The sequence below is a fragment of the Panulirus ornatus genome, chromosome 5, assembly GCF_036320965.1.
Source record: "Panulirus ornatus isolate Po-2019 chromosome 5, ASM3632096v1, whole genome shotgun sequence".
Taxonomy (NCBI): Eukaryota; Metazoa; Arthropoda; class Malacostraca; order Decapoda; family Palinuridae; genus Panulirus; species Panulirus ornatus.
This window is the reverse complement of record NC_092228.1, coordinates 47970482-47993316: the sequence shown is the minus strand read 5'-3', so window position 1 is coordinate 47993316 and position 22835 is coordinate 47970482. Positions and strand designations below refer to the sequence as shown.

At 41.4% G+C, this 22835-nt stretch overlaps 1 protein-coding gene across 1 annotated transcript in view; it reads right to left on the bottom strand.

Moving 5' to 3' along the window:
- Nucleotides 1–1016: 1016 nt before the first annotated feature.
- Nucleotides 1017–22835, bottom strand: part of Mms19 (MMS19 nucleotide excision repair protein) — a 561976-nt gene continuing 540157 nt past the window's right edge. Inside the window, 1 exon segment of the mRNA XM_071662204.1 lies at nucleotides 1017–1211. Coding sequence (XP_071518305.1) covers nucleotides 1101–1211 — 111 coding nt within the window. The 3' untranslated portion in view covers nucleotides 1017–1100.

The window sequence follows — 22835 nt, the reverse complement described above, 5'->3', positions numbered from 1 at the left end:
CCGCCGCAAACCTACATTCACTGAGAACCAATCACTTTCCTCTCTTCCTACATGTACACATGCCTTACATCCTCGATAAAAACTTTTCACTGCTTCTAACAACTTGCCTCCCACACCATATATTCTTATTACCTTCCACAGAGCATCTCTATCCACTCTATCATATGCCTTCTCCAGATCCATAAATGCTACATACAAATCCATTTGCTTTTCTAAGTATTTCTCACATACATTCTTCAAAGCAAACACCTGATCCACACATCCTCTACCACTTCTGAAACCACACTGCTCTTCCCCAGTCTGATGCTCTGTACATGCCTTCACCCTCTCAATCAATACCCTCCCATATAATTTACCAGGAATACTCAACAAACTTATACCTCTGTAATTTGAGCACTCACTCTTATCCCCTTTGCCTTTGTACAATGGCACTATGCAAGCATTCCGCCAATCCTCAGGCACCTCACCATGAGTCATACATACATTAAATAACCTTACCAACCAGTCAATAATACAGTCACCCCCTTTTTAATAAATTCCACTGCAATACCATCCAAACCTGCTGCCTTGCCGGCTTTCATCTTCCGCAAAGCTTTTACTACCTCTTCTCTGTATACCAAATCATTTTTCCTAACCCTCTCACTTTGCACACCACCTCAACCAAAACACCCTATATCTGCCACTCTATCATCAAACACATTCAACAAACCTTCAAAATACTCACTCCATCTCCTTCTCACATCACCACTACTTGTTATCACCTCCCCATTTGCGCCCTGGAGATAAAAGGAAAATTAATTTTTGCAACAGTTTATCTAGTATGCATCCTTCAAACATTAATGTGTTGAGATAAAAGGAAAATTAATTTTTGCAACAGTTCATTTGTAAATCAGTTTGAATACAGAACAAAACACTCTTCATTTAGTCATGAAGATTTATATATAGTATTCACATGAGTATGATCTCAGTATAGGAAACACTACAAGGGGAAGGCTTTGATACAAAAAGATAACACATTTACAGTATGGATAAGGAGAGTTTAATACAAAAGAATTTTATTTTTACAGTCATATTTCACTTTACATTATGCAGTGAATAACTTAGGCACCACCAGGGGCACCAACTAGTATCCATGAACACCGGGCATTGGTAGCACATTGACGAACAATACGTTTCTTGTCATTCAACACACATCTTAATCCTCTGATTACCTGTGGGAACAATAAGCTGAAAATTAGGTTCATGGTAGCATCAATGGGAAAAGAAAGTTGATACAGCTATGAATATTGGTAAGACACTGTGTAGTATCATGAAAAGAGATAACTGCTGTGAGTCAAGGGGTGGGGAATCAGCAAATGCTTACAGCTACATCAGTATCTCATGCTATTAAAAACCCAGCAAATATGAACATGCTTCTACCTGCTTAAGATGATGATAGTGAATCATAAAGATATCAGATCCACCTATCCTATTAAACTTCCACATAAAAAAAATGTACAGGTAACAGATATTGTGAAAATAAAATCTAAAGAAAATACAGGAGACTGATATTGTGAAAATAAAATCTAAAGAAAATAAAGGTGACTGATATTGTGAAAACAAAATCTAAAGAAAATACAGGTAACTGATATTGTGAAAAAATCTCAAGATGCTAAATCTAATTCACTTAAGACATTACCTTAAGAAATGATGTCACTAAATATACAATAGACAGCTTTCAGCCACACAGAATTTGAAGTGAAACATGGGAATAAAGACAAACCTCATTCCTCTAAACCTGACCATCACTGTAACTATTACAACAGATTTGATCCTCTTGAAACTCCTAAGTCTGTAACCACAGAACAAATGATGGTCATACCTAAACCTTCCATTTACACAGCATATCCTTAACAAAATGTAGGTTTGCGGCAGGGGTGTGTGATGTCTCCATGGTTGTTATGGAGGTGAATGCAAGAGTTTTGGAAAGAGGGGCAAGTATGAAGTCTGTTGGGGATGAGAGAGCTTGGGAAGTGAGTCAGTTGTTGTTCGCTGATGATACAGCGCTGGTGGCTGATTCATGTGAGAAACTGCAGAAGCTGGTGACTGAGTTTGGTAAAGTGTGTGAAAGAAGAAAGTTAAGAGTAAATGTGAATAAGAGCAAGGTTATTAGGTACAGTAGGGTTGAGGGTCAAGTCAATTGGGAGGTAAGTTTGAATGGAGAAAAACTGGAGGAAGTAAAGTGTTTTAGATATCTGGAAGTGAATCTGGCAGCGGATGGAACCATGGAAGCAGAAGTGGATCATAGGGAGGGGGAGAGGGCGAAAATTCTGGGAGCCTTGAAGAATGTGGAAGTCGAGAACATTATCTCGGAAAGCAAAAATGGGTATGTTTGAAGGAATAGTGGTTCCAACAATGTTGTATGGTTGCGAGGCGTGGGCTATGGATAGAGTTGTGCGCAGGAGGATGGATGTGCTGGAAATGAGATGTTTGAGGACAATGTGTGGTGTGAGGTGGTTTGATCGAGTAAGTAACGTAAGGGTAAGAGAGATGTGTGGAAATAAAAAGAGCGTGGTTGAGAGAGCAGAAGAGGGTGTTTTGAAATGGTTTGGGCACATGGAGAGAATGAGTGAGGAAAGATTGACCAAGAGGATATATGTGTCGGAGGTGGAGGGAACGAGGAGAAGTGGGAGACCAAATTGGAGGTGGAAAGATAGAGTGAAAAAGATTTTGTGTGATCGGGGCCTGATCATGCAGGAGGGTGAAAGGAGGGCAAGGAATAGAGTGAATTGGATCGATGTGGTATACCAGGGTTGACGTGCTGTCAGTGGATTGAATCAGGGCATGTGAAGCGTCTGGGGTAAACCATGGAAAGCTGTGTAGGTATGTATATTTGCGTGTGTGGACGTATGTATATACATGTGTATGGGGGTGGGTTGGGCCACTTCTTTCGTCTGTTTCCTTGCGCTACCCCGCAAGCGCGGGAGACAGCGACAAAGCAAAAAAAAAAAAGGAAAAAAAAAAAATCCTTAACAAATTTGTTTATAATTGAATTTTTGGGGTACTATGCAATTGTCAGTTTAAGAAACAAGAGGCATTTAAATTGTGAAATCTTCTACCATAAGTTGAACATATGAAAAAAATTATGAGCATATCAATTTGCAAAAAGTATGCCATGATATCTGTCTTTGCCTAATGCCTACACATAAATCTAAGTAACACTCCAAAATTGTACCATTGTAAAAAAAAAGAATTCTTCCTAAGTAATTTGCAAGTTTAAGCCACTTTGTACCCTAGCATTTAATTAGTTTTTCACCACTACTGGGGATATACATGGTGTATGAAGTTTCAGTCATGTTAGGGGTCCCAAGAGTTTAAAGATCCATCCCCATACAGTATAAAGAAGTAATCACACACACACACACACAAACTCACACATGCACCTGGGTACCTGGCACAAGCTAGGGTGTGTGTATGTGTATACACATGCATAAAAATAAAGACTTGGTACACATAGACAAGGTTAAGAGATGGGGCATCATGGGTGCAAAACTCACAAACAGTAATCACCCAAACACCTAAAAAATGCTGCAGGTAGTGATGATGTGAGGATTTAAAGTGAGAATTTTGAAGGAATGCTCAATCTGTTTGATGACTGGGTGGCAGACATAGGGTGTTTGGGTCATCGAGGTGTGTGAAATGAAAATGTCATGCAAGATGGTTGGTGATGAGGGATATGGTAAAAACCATGCATATGATAAAATGTGGAAAGGTGGCTGAAGTATACAGTACTGCAGGTAAATTTCTTAATAATATAAAAAAGGGGGTGACTGTGCTGCTACCTGGTCAGTCAGGATTTTCAATGTATGTATGGATCATGTGAGGTGCATTAGGACTGGCAGAATGCATGTATAGTGCCAGTGCATAAAGGCAAGGGGAACAAAGGAGAATGTCCAAATTACAGATTTATAAATTTGTCAATGATTGAGAGGGTGAAGATATGTATGGAGCTTCAGACTGGGGAAAAATAACAAGGTTTCAGGAGTGATAAATATGTTTGCTTTACAGAATGTGTGTAAGAAATACTTTGAACAATAGAGGGATATGTTTGAGATACCTTTGGATCTGGAAAAGGATATAATAGAGTTGATAGAGATTCCTTGAGAGAGGTCTTATGAAAGTATGGTGTGGGAAGAAAGCTACTAGCAGCAGAGAAGTTTTCTCAAGAGTAGGAAGATTCTCAGGAACAGGAAGAGAGAAGAGGGAGTGGTTCCAAGTGAAAGTTGATCTGAAGCATGGCTGTCCAATTTGTTTATGGACAGGGTGGTGAGGGGTGAGTATGCACAGTGTAAGGTAGAGGTGGCCTGGGAAGTGTCTATCGTTGTTTGCTGATGTCAAAGCACTAGTGGGAGTTTTGAGGGAAAAACTGCAAAGTTGGGGGTCTTTATTTTGGAAAGTGTGAAAGCAGAAAGTTGAGAGCAAGTATAAGCAAATGGAGGTGATCAGAAGAGACGGACAGGTTATTTGTGGTGTGAGTCTGAATGAAGAAACTTTGGAAGAAGTGGAATATATTACATGTGCAGGAGTACACATGGCAGCAAATGGAACTGTGGAAGCAGAAGTGAATCACAGGATTGTGATGAGATGAAGGTTCTGGGAGCACTAAGGAATGGGTGGAAAGAGAGGATGTCATTTGGGAGGGTGAAAATGGGTATGTTTGAAGGCTTGAAGGCATAGTAGTCCCAACAAATTTCGTAAAGATGCAAACATGAGCTATAGATGAGAATGTAAGGATTTGGGTGAATGTACATCCAGTCCTCATTTTATATGGAATCACTATATGTGATTTCACTACTATGTGAGCAACCTAACTTAACCAATCACTCCTTTTATGTGCTCAAAACTCATTACTGTATGTGTGTATGTGTGTGTGTGTATTTATCATAAAGCGCATCAAAACTTCAGTGAAGGTTGACAGGTGAAGTACACATGGGTCCTGGATGGAGCTAGCCAAGTTCCCATTAGCAGATCAATCTTGCAGTTATCACTGTTGTGTGTGGATCTGTGCTACTTGTGCAGTTAGGGTAATGTGATTTTCCTTCAACCCACTATGTTTATGTTTGTTAATACACATCCAGCAACATCTCTTACCCTATAACTAGCACTGACATTAGAAACAAGGCTAGATATCTTAGGACACGCTGATGCTGGAGAAGGAGCATCAGTGTATGGGCATGCTTACAACCTGGGTGAATCTACAATCCACAACATAAAAATGAATACAGAGAAAATTTGAAGTGCTGTGATCCACTCTACTCTGTTTTCCAAGATAACCACAAGGGTTAGAAATCCATTTATGAAGATGAAGAAAATGCTCTTGTTACACACAGAGCAAGAGATGAAGATGTAAAGCAGCCTGAGCAATCTTCAGCTCAGGTCTTAAGCTATTAATATCTGTGAAAATTTATGTAAAAAAGACAATGCAGTTGAGCCAGAGCCATTTCAAGCGATGAAAGAATGGCTAGGTATGTTATTTGATGTCAGAAGCTATGTAACAAAGGTAAAGGAAGAATCCACAAGTGCTGACCATGAAGCTGCTGTTAACATCCTATTTTTCTCTATACCTTTATTAGTTTATCATATGCAATCTCTCTTTGTACGAGGCTTTCACAGAACATAACCTCTACATAATGTGAAGGAATAGTGCAGTGGAAATGAATTGTTTGGGGACAATGTTTGGTGTAAAGTGGTTAGACTGAGCAAATAATAAATGGGTAAGAGTGAGATGTGGCAATGAAGAGATTGGTTGAAAGACCTGAAGAGGGTGTGCTTCAATTGTTTGGACATATGGAAAGAAGTTGTGAAGATAGGTTGACAAAGAGGATATATGTCAGAGGTAGAGGAGAGAAGGAGGGGAAAATGAAATTGGAGATGGAAGAATAGAGTGATAAATATTTAGAGTGATCAGGGCCTGAGCATGTAAGAGGGTGAAAAGCATGCAAGGAAAATAGTGAACTGAAGTGATGTGGTGCATAGGGGACGATGTGCTGTCAGTGAACTGAAGCAGCCAGGGTAGACCACAGAAGCATCTGTGGAGCCAAGTTGTGGATAGAGGACTGGGGTTTTGGTGCACTTCACTTGACAACTAAGAATGGACGTGAGTGAATGAGGGATTTCATCTGTTCCTGATGCTACCTTACTAATGCAGAAAATGGAAGACATGAAAAAATGAAAAAGCACAAAGACCTAAAAGAGAATGTCTAAAGGAGAGCAATAAAGATGGTTCTAGGATTAAGAGAACTGAGTTACAGGGAAAAGCTAAAAACCTTAAATTTGCCCATCATGAAGAGAGACGACTGATGGGTGACCTAATCACAACTTTTCATTTTCTAGAACATACTGATGATGCAGACAGTGAACAGCTCTCCCAAATACGTAGGGATAGAACAATCAAAGGACAAAACATTAAACTGAGAGAAAACATTAATCAAAGATTATGAAATACTTTTATAGTATAAAAGTGGCGGATGAACAGAAAAAAATATATGAAAACATGGTTATTGCAGACAGTACAGAAATCTAAAATGTGTAAGCTAGCACAGAATGGTCAAGAGATGGGACTACATAAGTGTAAATCTCTTTCTCTATACAATACAAATAAACAACTATAAACAAGTAATTACACACAGACAGAAGCTGTGGACAGAATAACATACACTGCTAAAGACAGAAAATGAGGAAAATTTATGGTCTGGTTGATGAAAAGTTTAAAAAAGTGAAAAATATACATGACCAGGGATTGGTAGCAAAAACAGAGTTTATAAAGAAAACTAGAAACACAGAGGCTAATGAATAAAAACCGATGGACTTCATCACAAAATTGGTAGCATCAAAATTGGAGAGATCAGGAAACCTAAAGGATGACAAACATACATTTTCAATTACCTTTGGAATAGACAAAGACAATGCATCACATAAACAGGAAACAGGGGAAAAAAAAAAGAAACGCATATCAAAATATTACTTGAGGATACAGAATTGCCAAGGGCAATTTTTGTGATAACAGAAGAATGGATTGTAATAATGAAGACATGAGTGGACATTTGGTTACAACTGCTTAGGAGTCATCCTGCCAGTAGGTACTTCAACAGGCTAAGAAACTTGAAAACAAGAAGGAATCTGCAGAAGTATTCATCAAACATGATAGACCAAGGGCAGAGAGAGAGAGAGAGAGAGAGAGAGAGAGAGAGAGAGAGAGAGAGAGAGAGAGAGAGAGAGAGAGAGAGAGAGAGAGAGAGAGAGAGAGAGAGAGAGAGAGAGAGAGAGAGAGAGAGAGAGAGAGAGAGAGAGAGAGAGAGAGAGAGAGAGAGAGAGAGAGAGAGAGAGAGAGAGAGAGAGAGAGAGAGAGAGAGAGAGAGAGAGAGAGAGAGAGAGAGAGAGAGAGAGAGAGAGAGAGAGAGAGAGAGAGAGAGAGAGAGAGAGAGAGAGAGAGAGAGAGAGAGAGAGAGAGAGAGAGAGAGAGAGAGAGAGAGAGAGAGAGAGAGAGAGAGAGAGAGAGAGAGAGAGAGAGAGAGAGAGAGAGAGAGAGAGAGAGAGAGAGAGAGAGAGAGAGAGAGAGAGAGAGAGAGAGAGAGAGAGAGAGAGAGAGAGAGAGAGAGAGAGAGAGAGAGAGAGAGAGAGAGAGAGAGAGAGAGAATTGTTGAACCAATGAACAATGTCACTGCATCATTTAGAGTGCAGTGGCCAATATGGAGTGGTGGTGGGTGGGGACTTGTGGTTGAAGTAGCCAGGGAGAGGAGTCACATAGTGAGGAAAGGTGTGGCAGCCAGTAAGGGAGTGATGGTGGTGAGTGAGATGTGGTGGCCAAGGCAGGAGGATATAGTGGTGATGAAGGAGAGTATGGTGGCCAGGAAGGGATGAGGTCACGGTGGTGATGGTGGTGTAATAATCAGGGAGGGAGGGAATGGTGGTAGTGAAGGAGGGTGTGGTGGTGGTGAGGAAGGTGAAGCAGTTAGGGAGGAAGGGAGTGGTGGTGATTAGGGAGAGTGTGGTGGCTATCATGGGAGAGTGTGGTGGTGGTGAGGGATGGTGTGGTAGCTCTTGGCGGCAAGGGAAAAAGGTTCCTAAGGTCGTTGCATAATTCATCATTCCTGAGCATTTCATGTAAACTGGGTGAACATCTACTAAGCCACTTTTGGCAGATGAAAAATGAAAACAAAAGAAAGAGCAAAAGGACTTCTGGTTCAAGCCCCAGGGCATCAAATAACAATAATAGTTTCTTTCTGTCATACATAATTGCCATTTCCCGCATTAGCAAGGTAGTGTCAAGATCTGTGGACTGAGACTTAGAGGGAAAATCCTCACTTAGTCCCCTTCTCTGTTCCTTCTTTTGTAAAAGTAAAACTGGAGGGGAGGATTTCCAGCCCCCCAGCTCCTAACAATAGCAGTAATGGTAATAATCTAACAACAAAATAATAGGCTGAAAATTACACTCAGACGATATACCAAGAGAAAATATAGCAATATTGTCACAACACAGATCGTATATTGTATCATGCAGGCCAGTAGAATTCTGGCATTCCCTAAGAGACATAACAATATTGTTATGAGAGTTCAAGTGTTCACACATTCTATATTTCCTAACATTTTTCCTTAAAAACTCTAAGTAACCTTTAAATACTTTACTATCATGCACATATAATATAAAGGGTGTTTTACTCAAAATCTTATCCATTTTGAACAAAAGTGAAAAAAATCTACATGCAAATGCTGTTTACAGATGAGTGGAACCAAGTGGAGTTGCTGAACCAAGGATTAACCAATCAGCATTAACCAATCAGGGGGTCTATACAAAGTAACTTAAGTCCAACCTTCCATCACAAATTTGGTCTTCCCCTTCTGATTCATCAATCCTCTTTGTTAACTTCTCACTCATTTTATCTGTATATCTCAACCATCTAAGCACACCCTCTACAGTTCTCTCAACCACACTCTTTTATCACCACATTTCTCCCTTACCCTTCTATAACTAGAACAAATCACCTCACACCACATACTGTCCTCAATCATTTCATTTCCAACATGTCCATCCTCCTCTGCACATTATCATCTATAGCCCACGCCTCACATCCATAAAACATTACTGGCACCCCTATACCTTGAAACATTGATCATTGTCCTCCCAGATGCCTACCTCTCTTTCTGCACGTTCTTCAATGCTCCTAAACCTTCATCCCCTCACTTCTGCATCCATGGTTCCAAAGGCTACCATGTCCAATCACAGATATATCTAAAACACTCCACTTCCACCAAATTTTCCGCATTCAAACTCACATCTCAACTACCCTGCTAAACTTAATAACCTAATAACAGTCTATTTCCTCTTCACCTCTTCTATGCCTATTCCTACTTCCCTACCCACTCCCCTCCTGATGTTCCTATTTATTCACTTGTTCTGAAACTATCCCTCTCCTTCCAAAACATTTTCTTTCTCTCTCTGAAGTTTCCCAGTACTCTTTCACCTCATCTCTATTTGCTTATTTATCAGCCCCGGCACATTCCTCTTGATATCCTTCTGCTTCCTCTTGCACATATCCCAATCAACCACATTTCTTCCCTGCTTGTAGCATGCATATGCCTCTCCTTTCTCTTTCATTAGCAGCTTAATATCCTCATCCCTACACTCACTACCCTTTCTCACAAGCTCACATCCCACTTTCTGCATGCCATCCATTTCACATGTACATGTAAGCAATGCTTCCCTGAATACCTTCCATCCCTCAGCCACTTCTTTAGTTTTGTATATCATCATCTTTTGCCTATCTTCACTCAATCTCTTCTGGCAACTCTTCACACAAGACTCTTTTCCAAGCTTGCTCACTTTCATTATCATTTTCCCAATGATGTCATTCCCTCTTTTCCTAAAGCTTATGCAAACTTCATATTACAAATATATAAAAAAATAACCAAATAAACCCTAGATGCCAGAAAAATGACCCCTTATTTGTGTCTTGTCTACTGTAGATAACAGAAATTCTGTGCCCTCTCAAACCCACCACTTTCTAACTGAAATTAAACCCTCACTCTCTTGCAAACTTGACTGTTATGCTTTTGTTCACATTCAACTTTGTTTTGTCCTAGGTACTTCTAAGTTCAGTTAGGATCCTGCCAATTGACTGCTCAAGAATTTAGACAAGGACAGGGAAGAAAGAATGCTTCCAACGCATTCCCCACGTGTCGCAGAAGTCGACCAAAGGGGACAATAGCGGGAGGCTAGAAACCCTCCCCTTCTTGTATTTTAACTTTCTAAAAGGAGAAACAGAATAAGGAATCATATGGGGATTGCTCATCCTCCTCAAAGGCTCATGTCTACATGTGTGTGAATGTAACCAAGATGAGAAAAAAGGAGAGATAGGTAGTATATATGAGGAAAGGAACCAGGGTGTTTTGGCTCTGAGTGAAACGAAGCTCAAGGGTAAAGGTGAAGAGTGGTTTGGGAATGTCTTGGGAGTAAAATCAGGGGTTGGTGAGAGGACAAGAGCAAAGGAAGGAGTAGTACTACTCCTTAAGCAGGAGTTGTGGGAGTATCTGATAGAGTGTAAGAAAGTAAACTTTAGGTTGATATGGGTAAAAATTAAAGTGGATGGAGAGAGACAGGTGATTATTGGTGCCTATGCACCTGGTCATGAGAAGAAACATCATGAGAGGCAAGTGTTTTGAGAGCAGCTGAGTGAGGGTGTTCGCAGCTTTGATGCACGAGACCAGATTATAGTGATGGATGATTTGAATCCAAAGGTGAGTAATGCGGCAGTTGAGGGTATTATTGGTGTACATGAGGTCTTCAGTGTTGTAAATGGAAATGGTGAAGAGCTTGTAGATTTGTGTGCTGAAAAAGGACTGGTGATTGAGAATACCTGGTTCAAAAAAAGAGATATACATAAGCATACGTATGAAAGTGGGAGAGATGGCCAGCGAGCATTATTGGATTACATGTTAATTGATAGACGTGTGAAAGAGAGACTTTTGGATGTTAATGTGCTGAAAGGTGCAACTGAAGGAATGTCTTGTGGAGGCAAAGGTGAAGATTTATAAAGGTTTTCAGAAAAGAAGAGAGAACGTTGAGGTGAAGAGAGTGGTGAGAGTATGTGAGCTTCAAAAGGACACTTGTGTGAGGAAGTACCAGGAAAGATTGAGTGCAGAATGGAAAAAGGTGAGAGCAAAAGACGTAAGAGGAGTGGGGGGTTGGAATGGGATGTATTAAGGGAAGCAGAAATGGAAACCCTCTCCTCCTTGTATTTCAACTTTCTAAAATGGGAAACAGAAGAAGGAGTCATGCGGGGAGTGCTCATCCTCCTTGAAGGCTCAGATTGGGGTATCTAAATAAGTGCGGATGTAACCAGGATGAGAAAAAAGGAGAGATAGGTAGTATGTTTGAGGAAAGGAACCTGGATGTTTTGACTCTGAGTGAAACGAAGCTCAAGGGTAAAGGGGAAGAGTGGTTTGGGAATGTCTTGGGAGTAAGGTCAGGGGTTAGTGAGAGAACAAGAGCAAGGGAAGGAGTAGCACTACTCCTGAAACAGGAGTGGTGGAAGTATGTGATAGAGTGTAACAAAGTAAACTCTAGATTGATATGGGTAAAACTGAAAGTGGATGGAGAGAGATGGGTGATTATTGGTGCATATGCACCTGGGCATGAGAAGAGAGATCATGAGAGGCAAGTGTTTTGGGAGCAGCTGAGTGAGTGTGTAAGTAATTTTGATGCACGAGACCAGGTTATAGTGGTGGGTGATTTGAATGCAAAGGTGAGTAATGCGGCAGTTGAGGGAATAATTGGTGTACATTGGGTGTTCAGTGTTGTAAATGGAAATGGTGAAGAGCTTGTAGATTTATGTGCTGAAAAAGAACTGGTGATTGGGAATACCTGGTTTCAAAAGAGAGATATACATAAGTATATGTATGTAAGTAGGAGAGATGGCCAGAGAGCATTATTGGATTACGTGTTAATTGATAGGCACATGAAAGAGAGACTTTTGGATGTTAATGTGCTGAGAGGTGCAACTGGAGGGATGTCTGATCATTATATTGTAGAGGCGAAGGTGAAGATTTGTAGAGGTTTTCAGAAAAGAAGAGAGAATGTTGGGGTGAAGAGAGTGGTGAGAGTAAGTGAGATTGGGAAGGAGACTTATGTGAGGAAGTACCAGGAGAGAATGAGTACAGAATGGAAAAAGGTGAGAACAAAGGACATAAGGGGAGTGGGAGAGGAATGGGATGTATTTAGGGAAGAAGTGATGGCTTGCGCAAAAGATGCTTGTGGCATAAGAAGCGTGGGAGGTGGGCAGATTAGAAAGGGTAGTGAGTAGAGGGATGAAGAAGTAAGATTGTTACTGAAAGAGAAGAGAGGCATTTGGACGATTTTTGCAGGGAAATAATGCAAGTGACCGGGAGATGTATGAAAGAAAGAGGCAGGAGGTCAAGAGAAAGGTGCAAGAGGTGAAAAAGAGGGCAAATGAGAGTTGGGGTGAGAGAGTATCATTAAATTTTAGGGAAAATAAAAAGATGTTTTGGAATGAGGTAAATAAAGTGCGTAAGATAAGGGAACAAATGGGAACTTCAGTGAAGGGGGCTAATGGGGAGGTAATAACAAGTAGTGGTGATGTGAAGAGATGAGTGAGTATTTTGAAGGTTTGTTCAATGTGTTTGATGATAGAGTGGCAGATATAGGGTGTTTTGGTCGAGGTGGTGTGCAAAGTGAGAGGGTTAGGGAGAATGATTTGGTAAACAGAGAAGAGGTAGTAAAAGCTTCGTGGAAGATGAAAGCCAACAAGGCAGCGGGTTTGGATGGAATTGCAGTGTAATTTATTAAAAAAGGGGGTGACTGTACTGGTGACCGGTTGGTAAGGTTATTCAATGTATGTATGACTCATGGTGAGGTGCCTGAGGATTGGCAGAATGCTTGCATAGTGCCATTGTATAAAGGCAAAGGGGAGAGGAGTGAGTGCTCAAATTACAGAGGTATAAGTTTGTTGAGTATTCCTGGGAAATTATATGGGAGGGTATTGACTGAGAGTAAAGAGTAAAGAGTAAAGTCAGGGGTTAGTGAGAGGACAAGAGCAAGGGAAGGAGTAGCATTACTCCTGAATCAGGAGTTGTGGGAGTATGTGATAGAACGTAAGAAAGTAAATTCTCGATTAATATGGGTAAAACTGAAAGTTGATGGAGAGAGAGATGGGTGATTATTGGTGCATATGCACCTGGGCATGAGAAGAAAGATCATGAGAGGCAAGTGTTTTGGGAGCAGCTGAATGAGTGTGTTAGTGGTTTTGATGCACGCGACCGGGTTATACGGATGGGTGATTTGAATGCAAAGGTGAGTAATGTGGCAGTTCAGGGAATAATTGGTCATACATGGGGTGTTCAGTGTTGTAAATGGAAATGGTGAAGAGCTTGTAGATTTATGTGCTGAAAAAGGACTGGTGATTGGGAATACCTGGTTTAAAAAGCGAGATATACATAAGTATACGTATGTAAGTAGGAGAGATGGCCAGAGAGCGTTATTGGATTACGTGTTCATTGACAGGCGCACGAAAGAGAGACTTTTGGATGTTGATGTGCTGAGAGGTGCAACTGGAGGGATGCCTGATCATTATCTTGTGGAGGCTAAGGTGAAGATTTGTATGGGTTTTCAGAAAAGAAGAGTGAATGTTGGGGTGAAGAGGGTGGTCAGAGTAAGTGAGCTTGGGAAGGAGACTTGTGTGAGGAAGTACCAGGAGAGACTGAGTACAGAATGGAAAAAGGTGAGAACAATGGAAGTAAGGGGAGTGGGGGAGGAATGGGATGTATTTAGGAAATCAGTGATGGACTGCGCAAAATATGCTTGTGGCATGAGAAGCGTGGGAGGTGCTTTGATTAGAAAGGGTAGTGAGTGGTGGGATGAAGAAGTAAGATTATTAGTGAAAGAGAAGAGAGAGGCATTTGGACAATTTTTGCAGGTAGAAAATGCAACTGAGCGGGAGATGTATAAAAGAAAGAGACAGGAGGTCAAGAGAAAAGTGCAAGAGGTGAAAAAGAGGGCAAATGAGAGTTGGGGTGAGAGAGTATCATTAAATTTTAGGGCGAATAAAAAGATGTTCTGGAAGGAGGTAAATAAAGTGCGTAAGACAAAGGAGCAAATGGGAACTTCAGTGAAGGGCGCTGATGGGGAGGTGATAACAAGTAGTGGTGATGTGAGAAGGAGATGGAGTGAGTATTTTGAAGGTTTGTTGAATGTGTTTGATTATAGAGTGGCAGATATAGGGTGTCTTGGTCGAGGTGGTGTGCAAAGTGAGAGGGTTGGGGAAAATGATTTGGTAAACAGAGAAGAGGTAGTAAAAGCTTTGCGGAAGATGAAAGCCGGCAAGGCAGCAGGTTTGGATGGTATTGCAGTGGAATCTATTAAAAAAGGGGGTGACTGTATTGTTGACTGGTTGGTAAGGTTATTTAATGTATGTATGACTCATGGTGAGGTGCCTGAGGACTGGCGGAATGCTTGCATAGTACCATTGTACAAAGGCAAAGGGGATAAGAGTGAGTGCTCAAATTACAGAGGTATAAGTTTGTTGAGTATTCCTGGTAAATTATATGGGAGGGTATTGATTGAGAGGGTGAAGGCATGTACAGAGCATCAGATTGGGGAAGAGCAGTGTGGTTTCAGAAGTGGTAGAGGATGTGTGGATCAGGTGTTTGCTTTGAAGAATGTGAGAAATACTTAGAAAAGCAAATGGATTTGTATGTAGCACTTATGGATCTGGAGAAGGCATATGATAGAGTTGATAGAGATGCTCTGTGGAAGGTATTAAGAATATATGGTGTGGGTGGCAAGTTGTTGGAAGCAGTGAAAAGTTTTTATCGAGGATGTAAGGCATGTGTACATGTAGGAAGAGAGGAAAGTGATTGGTTCTCAGTGAATGTAGGTTTGCGGCAGGGGTGTGTGATGTCTCCATGGTTGTTTAATTTGTTTATGGATGGGGTTGTTAGGGAGGTGAATGCAAGAGTTTTGGAAAGAGGGGCAAGCATGAAGTCTGTTGTGGATGAGAGAGCTTGGGAAGCGAGTCATTTGTTGTTCGCTGATGATACAGCGCTGGTGGCTGATTCATGTGAGAAACTGCAGAAGCTGGTGACTGAGTTTGGTAAAGTGTGTGAAAGAAGAAAGTTAAGAGTAAATGTAAATAAGAGCAAGGTTATTAGGTACAGTAGGGTTGAGGGTCAAGTCAATTGGGAGGTAAGTTTGAATGGAGAAAAACTGGAGGAAGTAAAGTGTTTTAGATATCTGGGAGTGGATCTGGCAGCGGATGGAACCATGGAAGCGGAAGTGGATCATAGGGTGGGGGAGGGGGCGAAAATTCTGGGAGCCTTGAAGAATGTGTGGAAGTCGAGAACATTATCTCGGAAAGCAAAAATGGGTATGTTTGAAGGAATAGTGGTTCCAACAATGTTGTATGGTTGCGAGGCGTGGGCTATGGATAGAGTTGTGCGCAGGAGGGTGGATGTGCTGGAAATGAGATGTTTGAGGACAATGTGTTGTGTGAGGTGGTTTGATCGAGTAAGTAACGTAAGGGTAAGAGAGATGTGTGGAAATAAAAAGAGCGTGGTTGAGAGAGCAGAAGAGGGTGCTTTGAAATGGTTTGGGCACATGGAGAGAATGAGTGAGGAAAGATTGACCAAGAGGATATATGTGTCGGAGGTGGAGGGAACGAGGAGAAGTGGGAGACCAAATTGGAGGTGGAAAGATGGAGTGAAAAAGATTTTGAGTGATCGGGGCCTGAACATGCAGGAGGGTGAAAGGCGGGGAAGGAATAGAGTGAATTGGATCGATGTGGTATACCGGGGTTGACGTGCTGTCAGTGGATTGAATCAGGGTATGTGAAGCGTCTGGGGTAAACCATGGAAAGCTGTGTAGGTATGTATATTTGCGTGTGTGGACGTGTATGTATATACATATGTATGGGGGTGGGTTGGGCCATTTCTTTCGTCTATTTCCTTGCGCTACCTCGCAAATGCGGGAGACGGTGGAAAAAAAAAAAAAAAAATTGATTGAGAGGGTGAAGGCATGTACAGAGCATCAGATTGAGGAGGAGCAGTGTGGTTTCAGAAGTGGTAGAGGATGTGTGGATCAGGTGTTTGCTTTGAAGAATTTTTTTTTTTCATACTATTCGCCATTTCCAGCATTAGCGAGGTAGCGTTAAGAACAGAGGACTGGGCCTTTGAGGGAATATCTTCAACTGGCCCCCTTCTCTGTTCCTTCTTTTGGAAAATTAAAAAAAAAAGAGAGAGAGAGAGAGGGGATGATTTCCAGCCACCCGCTCCCTCCCCTTTTAGTCGCCTTCTACGACACGTAGGGAATACGTGGGAAGTATTCTTTCTCCCCTATCCCAGGGATATTTGAAGAATGTATGTGAGAAATACTTAGAAAAGCAAATGTATTTGTATGTAGCATTTATGAATCTGGAGAAGGCATATGATAGAGTTGATAGAGATGCTCTGTGGAAGGTATTAAGAATATATGGTGTGGGAGTCAAGCTGTTAAAAGCTGTTAATGGATTGAACCAGGGCAACTGAAGCGTCTGGAGTAAACCATGGAAAGTTCTGTGGTGCCTGGATGTGGAAAGGGAGCTGTGGTTTCGGTGCATTATACATGACAGCTAGAAACTGAATGTGAATGAATGTGGCCTTTGTTGTCTTTTCCTAGCGCTACCCCGCACACATGCGGGGGGAGGGGGTTGTTATTTCATTTGTGGCGGGGTGGCGATGGGAATGAATAAGGGCAGACAGTATGAATTATGTACATGTGTACATATGTATATGTCTGTGTGTGTATATATATGTATACGTTGAGATGTATAAGTATGTATATGTGCATGCGTGGACATATATGTATATACATGTGTATGTGGGTGGGTTCGTCCATTCTTTCGTCTGTTTCCTTGTGCTACCTAGCTAACGTGGGAGACAGCGACAAAATATATTAAGCAAATAGATAATATGTATACATATGTATATGTTGAAATGTATAGGTATTTATATGTGCGTGAAGATGTGTATGTACATACATGTGTATGAGGGTGGGTTGGGCCATTCTTTCATCTGTTTCCTTGCACTACCTCACTAACACGGGAGACAAAGTATAATGAATATGAATAAATATTTTTCAAAGCAAATACCTGATCCACACATCCTCTACCACTTCTGAAACCACACTGCTCTTCCCTAATCTGATGCTCTGTATGTGCCTTAACCCTCTCAATCAATACCCTCCCATGTAATTTCCCAGGAATACTCAACATACTTATATCTCTGTAATTTGAACACTTACCTTTATCCCCTTTGCCTTTATACAATGGCACTATGCATGCATTCTGCCTCCTCGGGTACTTCACAATGAACAATACATACACTGAATATTCTTAACAACCAGTCAACACCACACTCACACCCTTTTTTAATAGATTCCACTGCAATACCATCCAAGCCCGCTGTCTTGCAGGCTTTCATCTTCTGCAAAGCTTTCACTACCTCTTCTCTATTTACCAAACCATTCTCCCTGACCCTATCATTTCACACACCACCTCGACCAAAACACCCTATATCTGCCACTGTCATCAAACACATTCAACAACCTTCAAAATACTCACTCCATATCCTTATCTCCCTTCACCAATGTTCCTATTTGTTCTCTTGTCTTACACACTTTATTTACCTCCTTCCAAATCATCTTTTTATTCTCCCTAAGATTTAATGATACTCTCTCACCACAACTCTCATTTGCTCTCTTTTTCACCTCTAGCACCTTTCTCTTGACCTGGCTATTCCTTTTATACATCTCCCAGTCATTCACACAACTTCCCTGCAAAAATCATCCAAACGCCTCTCTCTTCTCTTTCATTAATAATCTTACTTCTTCATCCCAACATGCACTACCCTTTCTAATGTGCCCACCTCCCACCTTTCTCATGTCTTAAGCATCTTTTGTGCAAGCCATCACTATTTATTTATTTTCATTTGACGCTGTCTCCCGTGTTAGCGAGGTAGCACAAGGAAACAGACCAAAGAATGGCCCAACCCACCCATATACACATGTATATACATACACATCCACACACGCTAATATACATAAATATACATCTCAACGTATACATATATACACACACACAGACACACACATATATATATATATATATATATATATATATATATATACACATGTACATAACTCATACTGTCTGCTTTTATTCATTCCCATTGCCACCCCGCCACACATGAAATAAGAGCACCCTCCCCCCCTTATGTGTGCGAGGTAGCAGTAGGAAAAGACAACAAAGGTCGCTTTCGTTCACACTCAGTCTCCAGCTGTCATGTAATAATGCACCGAAACCACAGCTCCCTTTCCACATCCAGGCCCCACACAACTTTCCATGGTTTACCCCAGGTGCTTCACATGCCCTGGTTCAATCTATTGACAACACGTCGACCCTGGTATACCACATCGTTCCAATTCACTCTATTCCTTGCACGCCTTTCACCCTCCTGCATGTTCAGGCCCCGATCACTCAAAATCTTTTTCACGCCATCCTTCCACCTCCAATTTGGTCTCCCACTTCTCCTCATTCCCTCCATCTCTGACACATACATCCTCTTGGTCAATCTTTCCTCACTCATTCTCTCCATGTGACCAAACCATTTCAAAATACCCTCTTCTGCTCTTTCAACCACATTCTTTTTACTATCACACATCTCTCTTACCCTTTCATTCCTTACTCGATCAAACCACCTCACACCACATATTGTCCTCAAACATCTCATTTCCAGCACATCCACCCTCCTCCGCACAACTCTATCTATAGCCCACGTCTCGCAACCATATAACATTGTTGGAACCACTATTCCTTCAAACATACCCATTTTTGCTTTCCGAGATAATGTTCTTGACTTCCACACATTCTTCAAGGCTCCTAGAACTTTCGTCCCCTCCCCCACCCTATGATTCACTTCCGCTTCCATGGTTCCATCTGCTGCCAGATCCACTCCCAGATATCTAAAACACTTCACTTCTTCCAGTTTTTCTCAATTCAAATTTACCTCCCAACTGACTCGTCCCTCACCCCTACTGTACCTAATAACCTTGCTCTTATTCACATTTACTCTCAGCTTTCTTCTTTCACACACTTTACCAAATCCAGTCACCAGCTTCTGCAGTTTCTCACACGAATCAGCCACCAGCACTGTATCAGCAAACAACAACTGACTCACTTCCCACACTCTCTCATCCATAACAGACTGCATACTTGCCCCTCTTTCCAAAACTCTTGCATCAACCTCCCTAACAACCCCATCCATAAACAAATTAAACAACCATGGAGACATCACACACCCCTGCTACAAACCTACATTCACTGAGAACCAATCACTTTCCTCTCTTCCTACATGTACACATGCCTTACATCCTCGATAAAAACTTTTCAATGCTTCAAACAACTTGCCTCCCACACCATATATTGTTAATACCTTCCACAGAGCATCTCTATCAACTCTATCATATGCCTTCTCCAGATCCATAAGTGCTACATATAAATCCATTTGCTTTTCTAAGTATTTCTCATATACATTCTTCGAAGCAAATACCTGATCCACACATCCTCTACCACATCTGAAACCACACTGCTCTTCCCCAATCTGATGCTCTGTACATGCCTTCACCCTCTCAATCAATACCCTCCCATATAATTTACCAGGAATACTTAACAATATTATACCTCTGTAATTTGAGCACTCACTTTTATCCCCTTTGCCTTTGTGCAATGGCACTATGCAAGCATTCCGCCAATCCTCAGGCACCTCACCATAAGCCATACATACGTTTAACAATCTTACCAACCAGTCAACAATACAGCCACCCACTTTTTTAATAGATTCCACTGCAATACCATTCAAACCCACTGCCTTGCCAGCTTTCATGTTCCACAAAGCTTTTACTACCTCTCCTCTGTTTAACAAATCATTCTCCCCAACCCTCTCACTTTGCACACCACCTCGACCAAAACACCCTATATCTGCCACTCTATCATCAAACACATTCAAAAAACCTTCAAAATACTCATTCCATCTCCTTCTCACATTACCACTATTTGTTATCACCTCCCATTAACCCCCTTCACTGATGTTCCCATTTGTTCCCTTGTCTTACACACTTTATTTACTTCCTTCCAAAACATTTTTATTCTCCCTAAAATTTAATGATACTTTCTCACCCCAACTCTTATTTGCTCTCTTTTTCACCTTTTGCACCTTTCTCTTGAACTCCTGCCTCATTCTTTTATACATCTCTGAGTCATTTGCATTATTTCCCTGCAAAATATACGTGCACAGACATATACATATATACACATGTACATAATTCATACTTACTGCCTTTATTCATTCCTGTCGCCACCCTGCCTCACATGAAATGACAACCCCCTCCCCAATCATGTGTGCGAGGTTGTGCTAGGAAAAGACAACAAAGGCCACATTCGTTCACATTCAGTTTCTAGTTGTCATGTATAATGCATTGAAACCACAGCTCCCTTTCCACATCCAGGCCCCACAAAACTTTATATTGTTTACCCCAAACCCTTCACATGCCCTGGTTCAATCAACTGACAGCACGTTGACCCCAGTATACCACATCGTTCCAATCACTCTATTCCTTGCATGCCTTTCACCCTCCTGCATGTTCAGGCCATGATTGCTCAAAATCTTTTTCACTCCATCTTTCCACCTCCAATTTGGCCTCGCACTTCTCGTTCCCTCCACCTCTGACACATATATTCTCTTTGTCAATCCTCACTCATTCTCTCCATGTGACCAAATCATTTCAAAACACCCTCTTCTGCTCTCACAACCACACACTTTTTATTACCACACATCTCTCCTACCCTCTCATTACTTACTTGATCAAACCACCTCACACCACATATTGTCCTCAAATATCTCATTTCCAACACATCCAGCCTCCTCCGCATAACTCTATCTATAGTCCACGCCTCACAACCATATAACATTGTTGGAACCACTATTCCTTCAAACATATCTATTTTTGCTTTTCGAGATAATGTTCTCGCATTCCACACATTTTTCAACACTCCAAAAACTTTCGCCCCCTCCCCCACCCTGTGACTCACTTCCGCTTCCATGGTTCCATCCGCTGCCAAATCCACTCCCAGATATCAAAAACACTTCACTTCCTCCAGTTTTTCTCCATTCAAACTTACCTCCCAATTGACTTGTCCCTCAACCCTACTGTACCTAATAACCTTGCTCTTATTCACATTTACTCTCAGCTTTCTTCTTTCACACACTTTACCAAACTCAGTCACCAGCTTCTGCAGTTTCTCACACGAATCAGCCACCAGCGCTGTATCATCTGCAAATAACAACTGACTCACTTACCAAGCTCTCTCATCAACAAAAGACTGCATACTTGCCCCTTGTTCCAAAACTCTTGCATTCACCTTCCTAACAAACCCATCCATAAACAAATTAAACCACCATGGAGACATGACACACCCCTGCCAGAAACCAACATTCACTGAGAACTAATCAATTTCCTCTCTTCCTACACATACACATGCCTTACGTCCTCAATAAAAACTTTTCACTGCTTCTAACAACTTGCCTCCCACACCATATATTCTCAATACCTTCCAGATTGCATCTTTATCAACTCAGTCATATGCCTTCTCCAGATCCATAAATGCAACATACAAATCCATTTGCTTTTCTAAGTATTTCTCATATACATTCTTCTAAGCAAACACCTAATCCACACATCCTCTACCACTTCTGAAACCACACTGCGCTTCCCCAATCTGATGCTCTGTACATGCCTTCACCCTCTCAATCAATGCACTCCTATATAATTTCCCAGGAATACTCAATAAACTTATACCTCTGTAATTTGAGCACTCATCTTTATCCCCTTTGCCTTTGTACAATGGCACAATTCCACCAATCCTCAGGCATTTCCCCATGAGTCATACATACATTAAATAACCTTACCAACCAGTCAACAATACAGTCACCCCTATTTTTAATAAATTACACTGCAATACCATCCAAACTTGCCACCTTTCCGGCTTTCAACTTCCGCAAAGCTTTTATTACCTCTTCTCTGTTTACCAAATCATTCTCCCTAACCCTCTCACACCAACTCGACCAAAACACCCTACATCTGCCACTCTATCATCTAGCACATTGAACAAACCTTCAAAATACTCACTCCATCTCCTTCTCACAACACCACTACTTGCTATTACCTCCCCATTAGCCCCTTTCACCGATGTTCCCATTTGTTCTCTTGTCTCACGCACTTTATCAACCTCATTCCAAAACATATTTTCATTATCTCTGAAATTTAATGATACTCTCTCACCCTAATCCTCATTTGCCCTCTTTTTCACCTCTTGCATCTTTCTCTTGACCTCCTGTCTCTTTCTTTTATACATCTCCCACTCAATTGCATTATTTCCCTGCAAAAATCGTCCAAATGCCTCTCTCTTCTCTTTCACTAATAATCTTACTTCTTCATCCCACCACTTACTACCCTTTCTAATCTGCACACCTCCCACGCTTCTCATGCCACAAGCATCCCTTGCACAAGCCATCACTGCTTCCCTAAATACATCCCATTCCTCCCCCACTCCCCTTACATCCTTTGCTCCCACCTTTTTCCATTCTGTACTCAGTCTCTTCTGGTACTTACTCACACAAGTCTCCTTCCTAAGCTCAATTACTCTCACCACTCTCTTCATAACATTCTCTCTTTTCTGAAAACCTCTACAAATCTT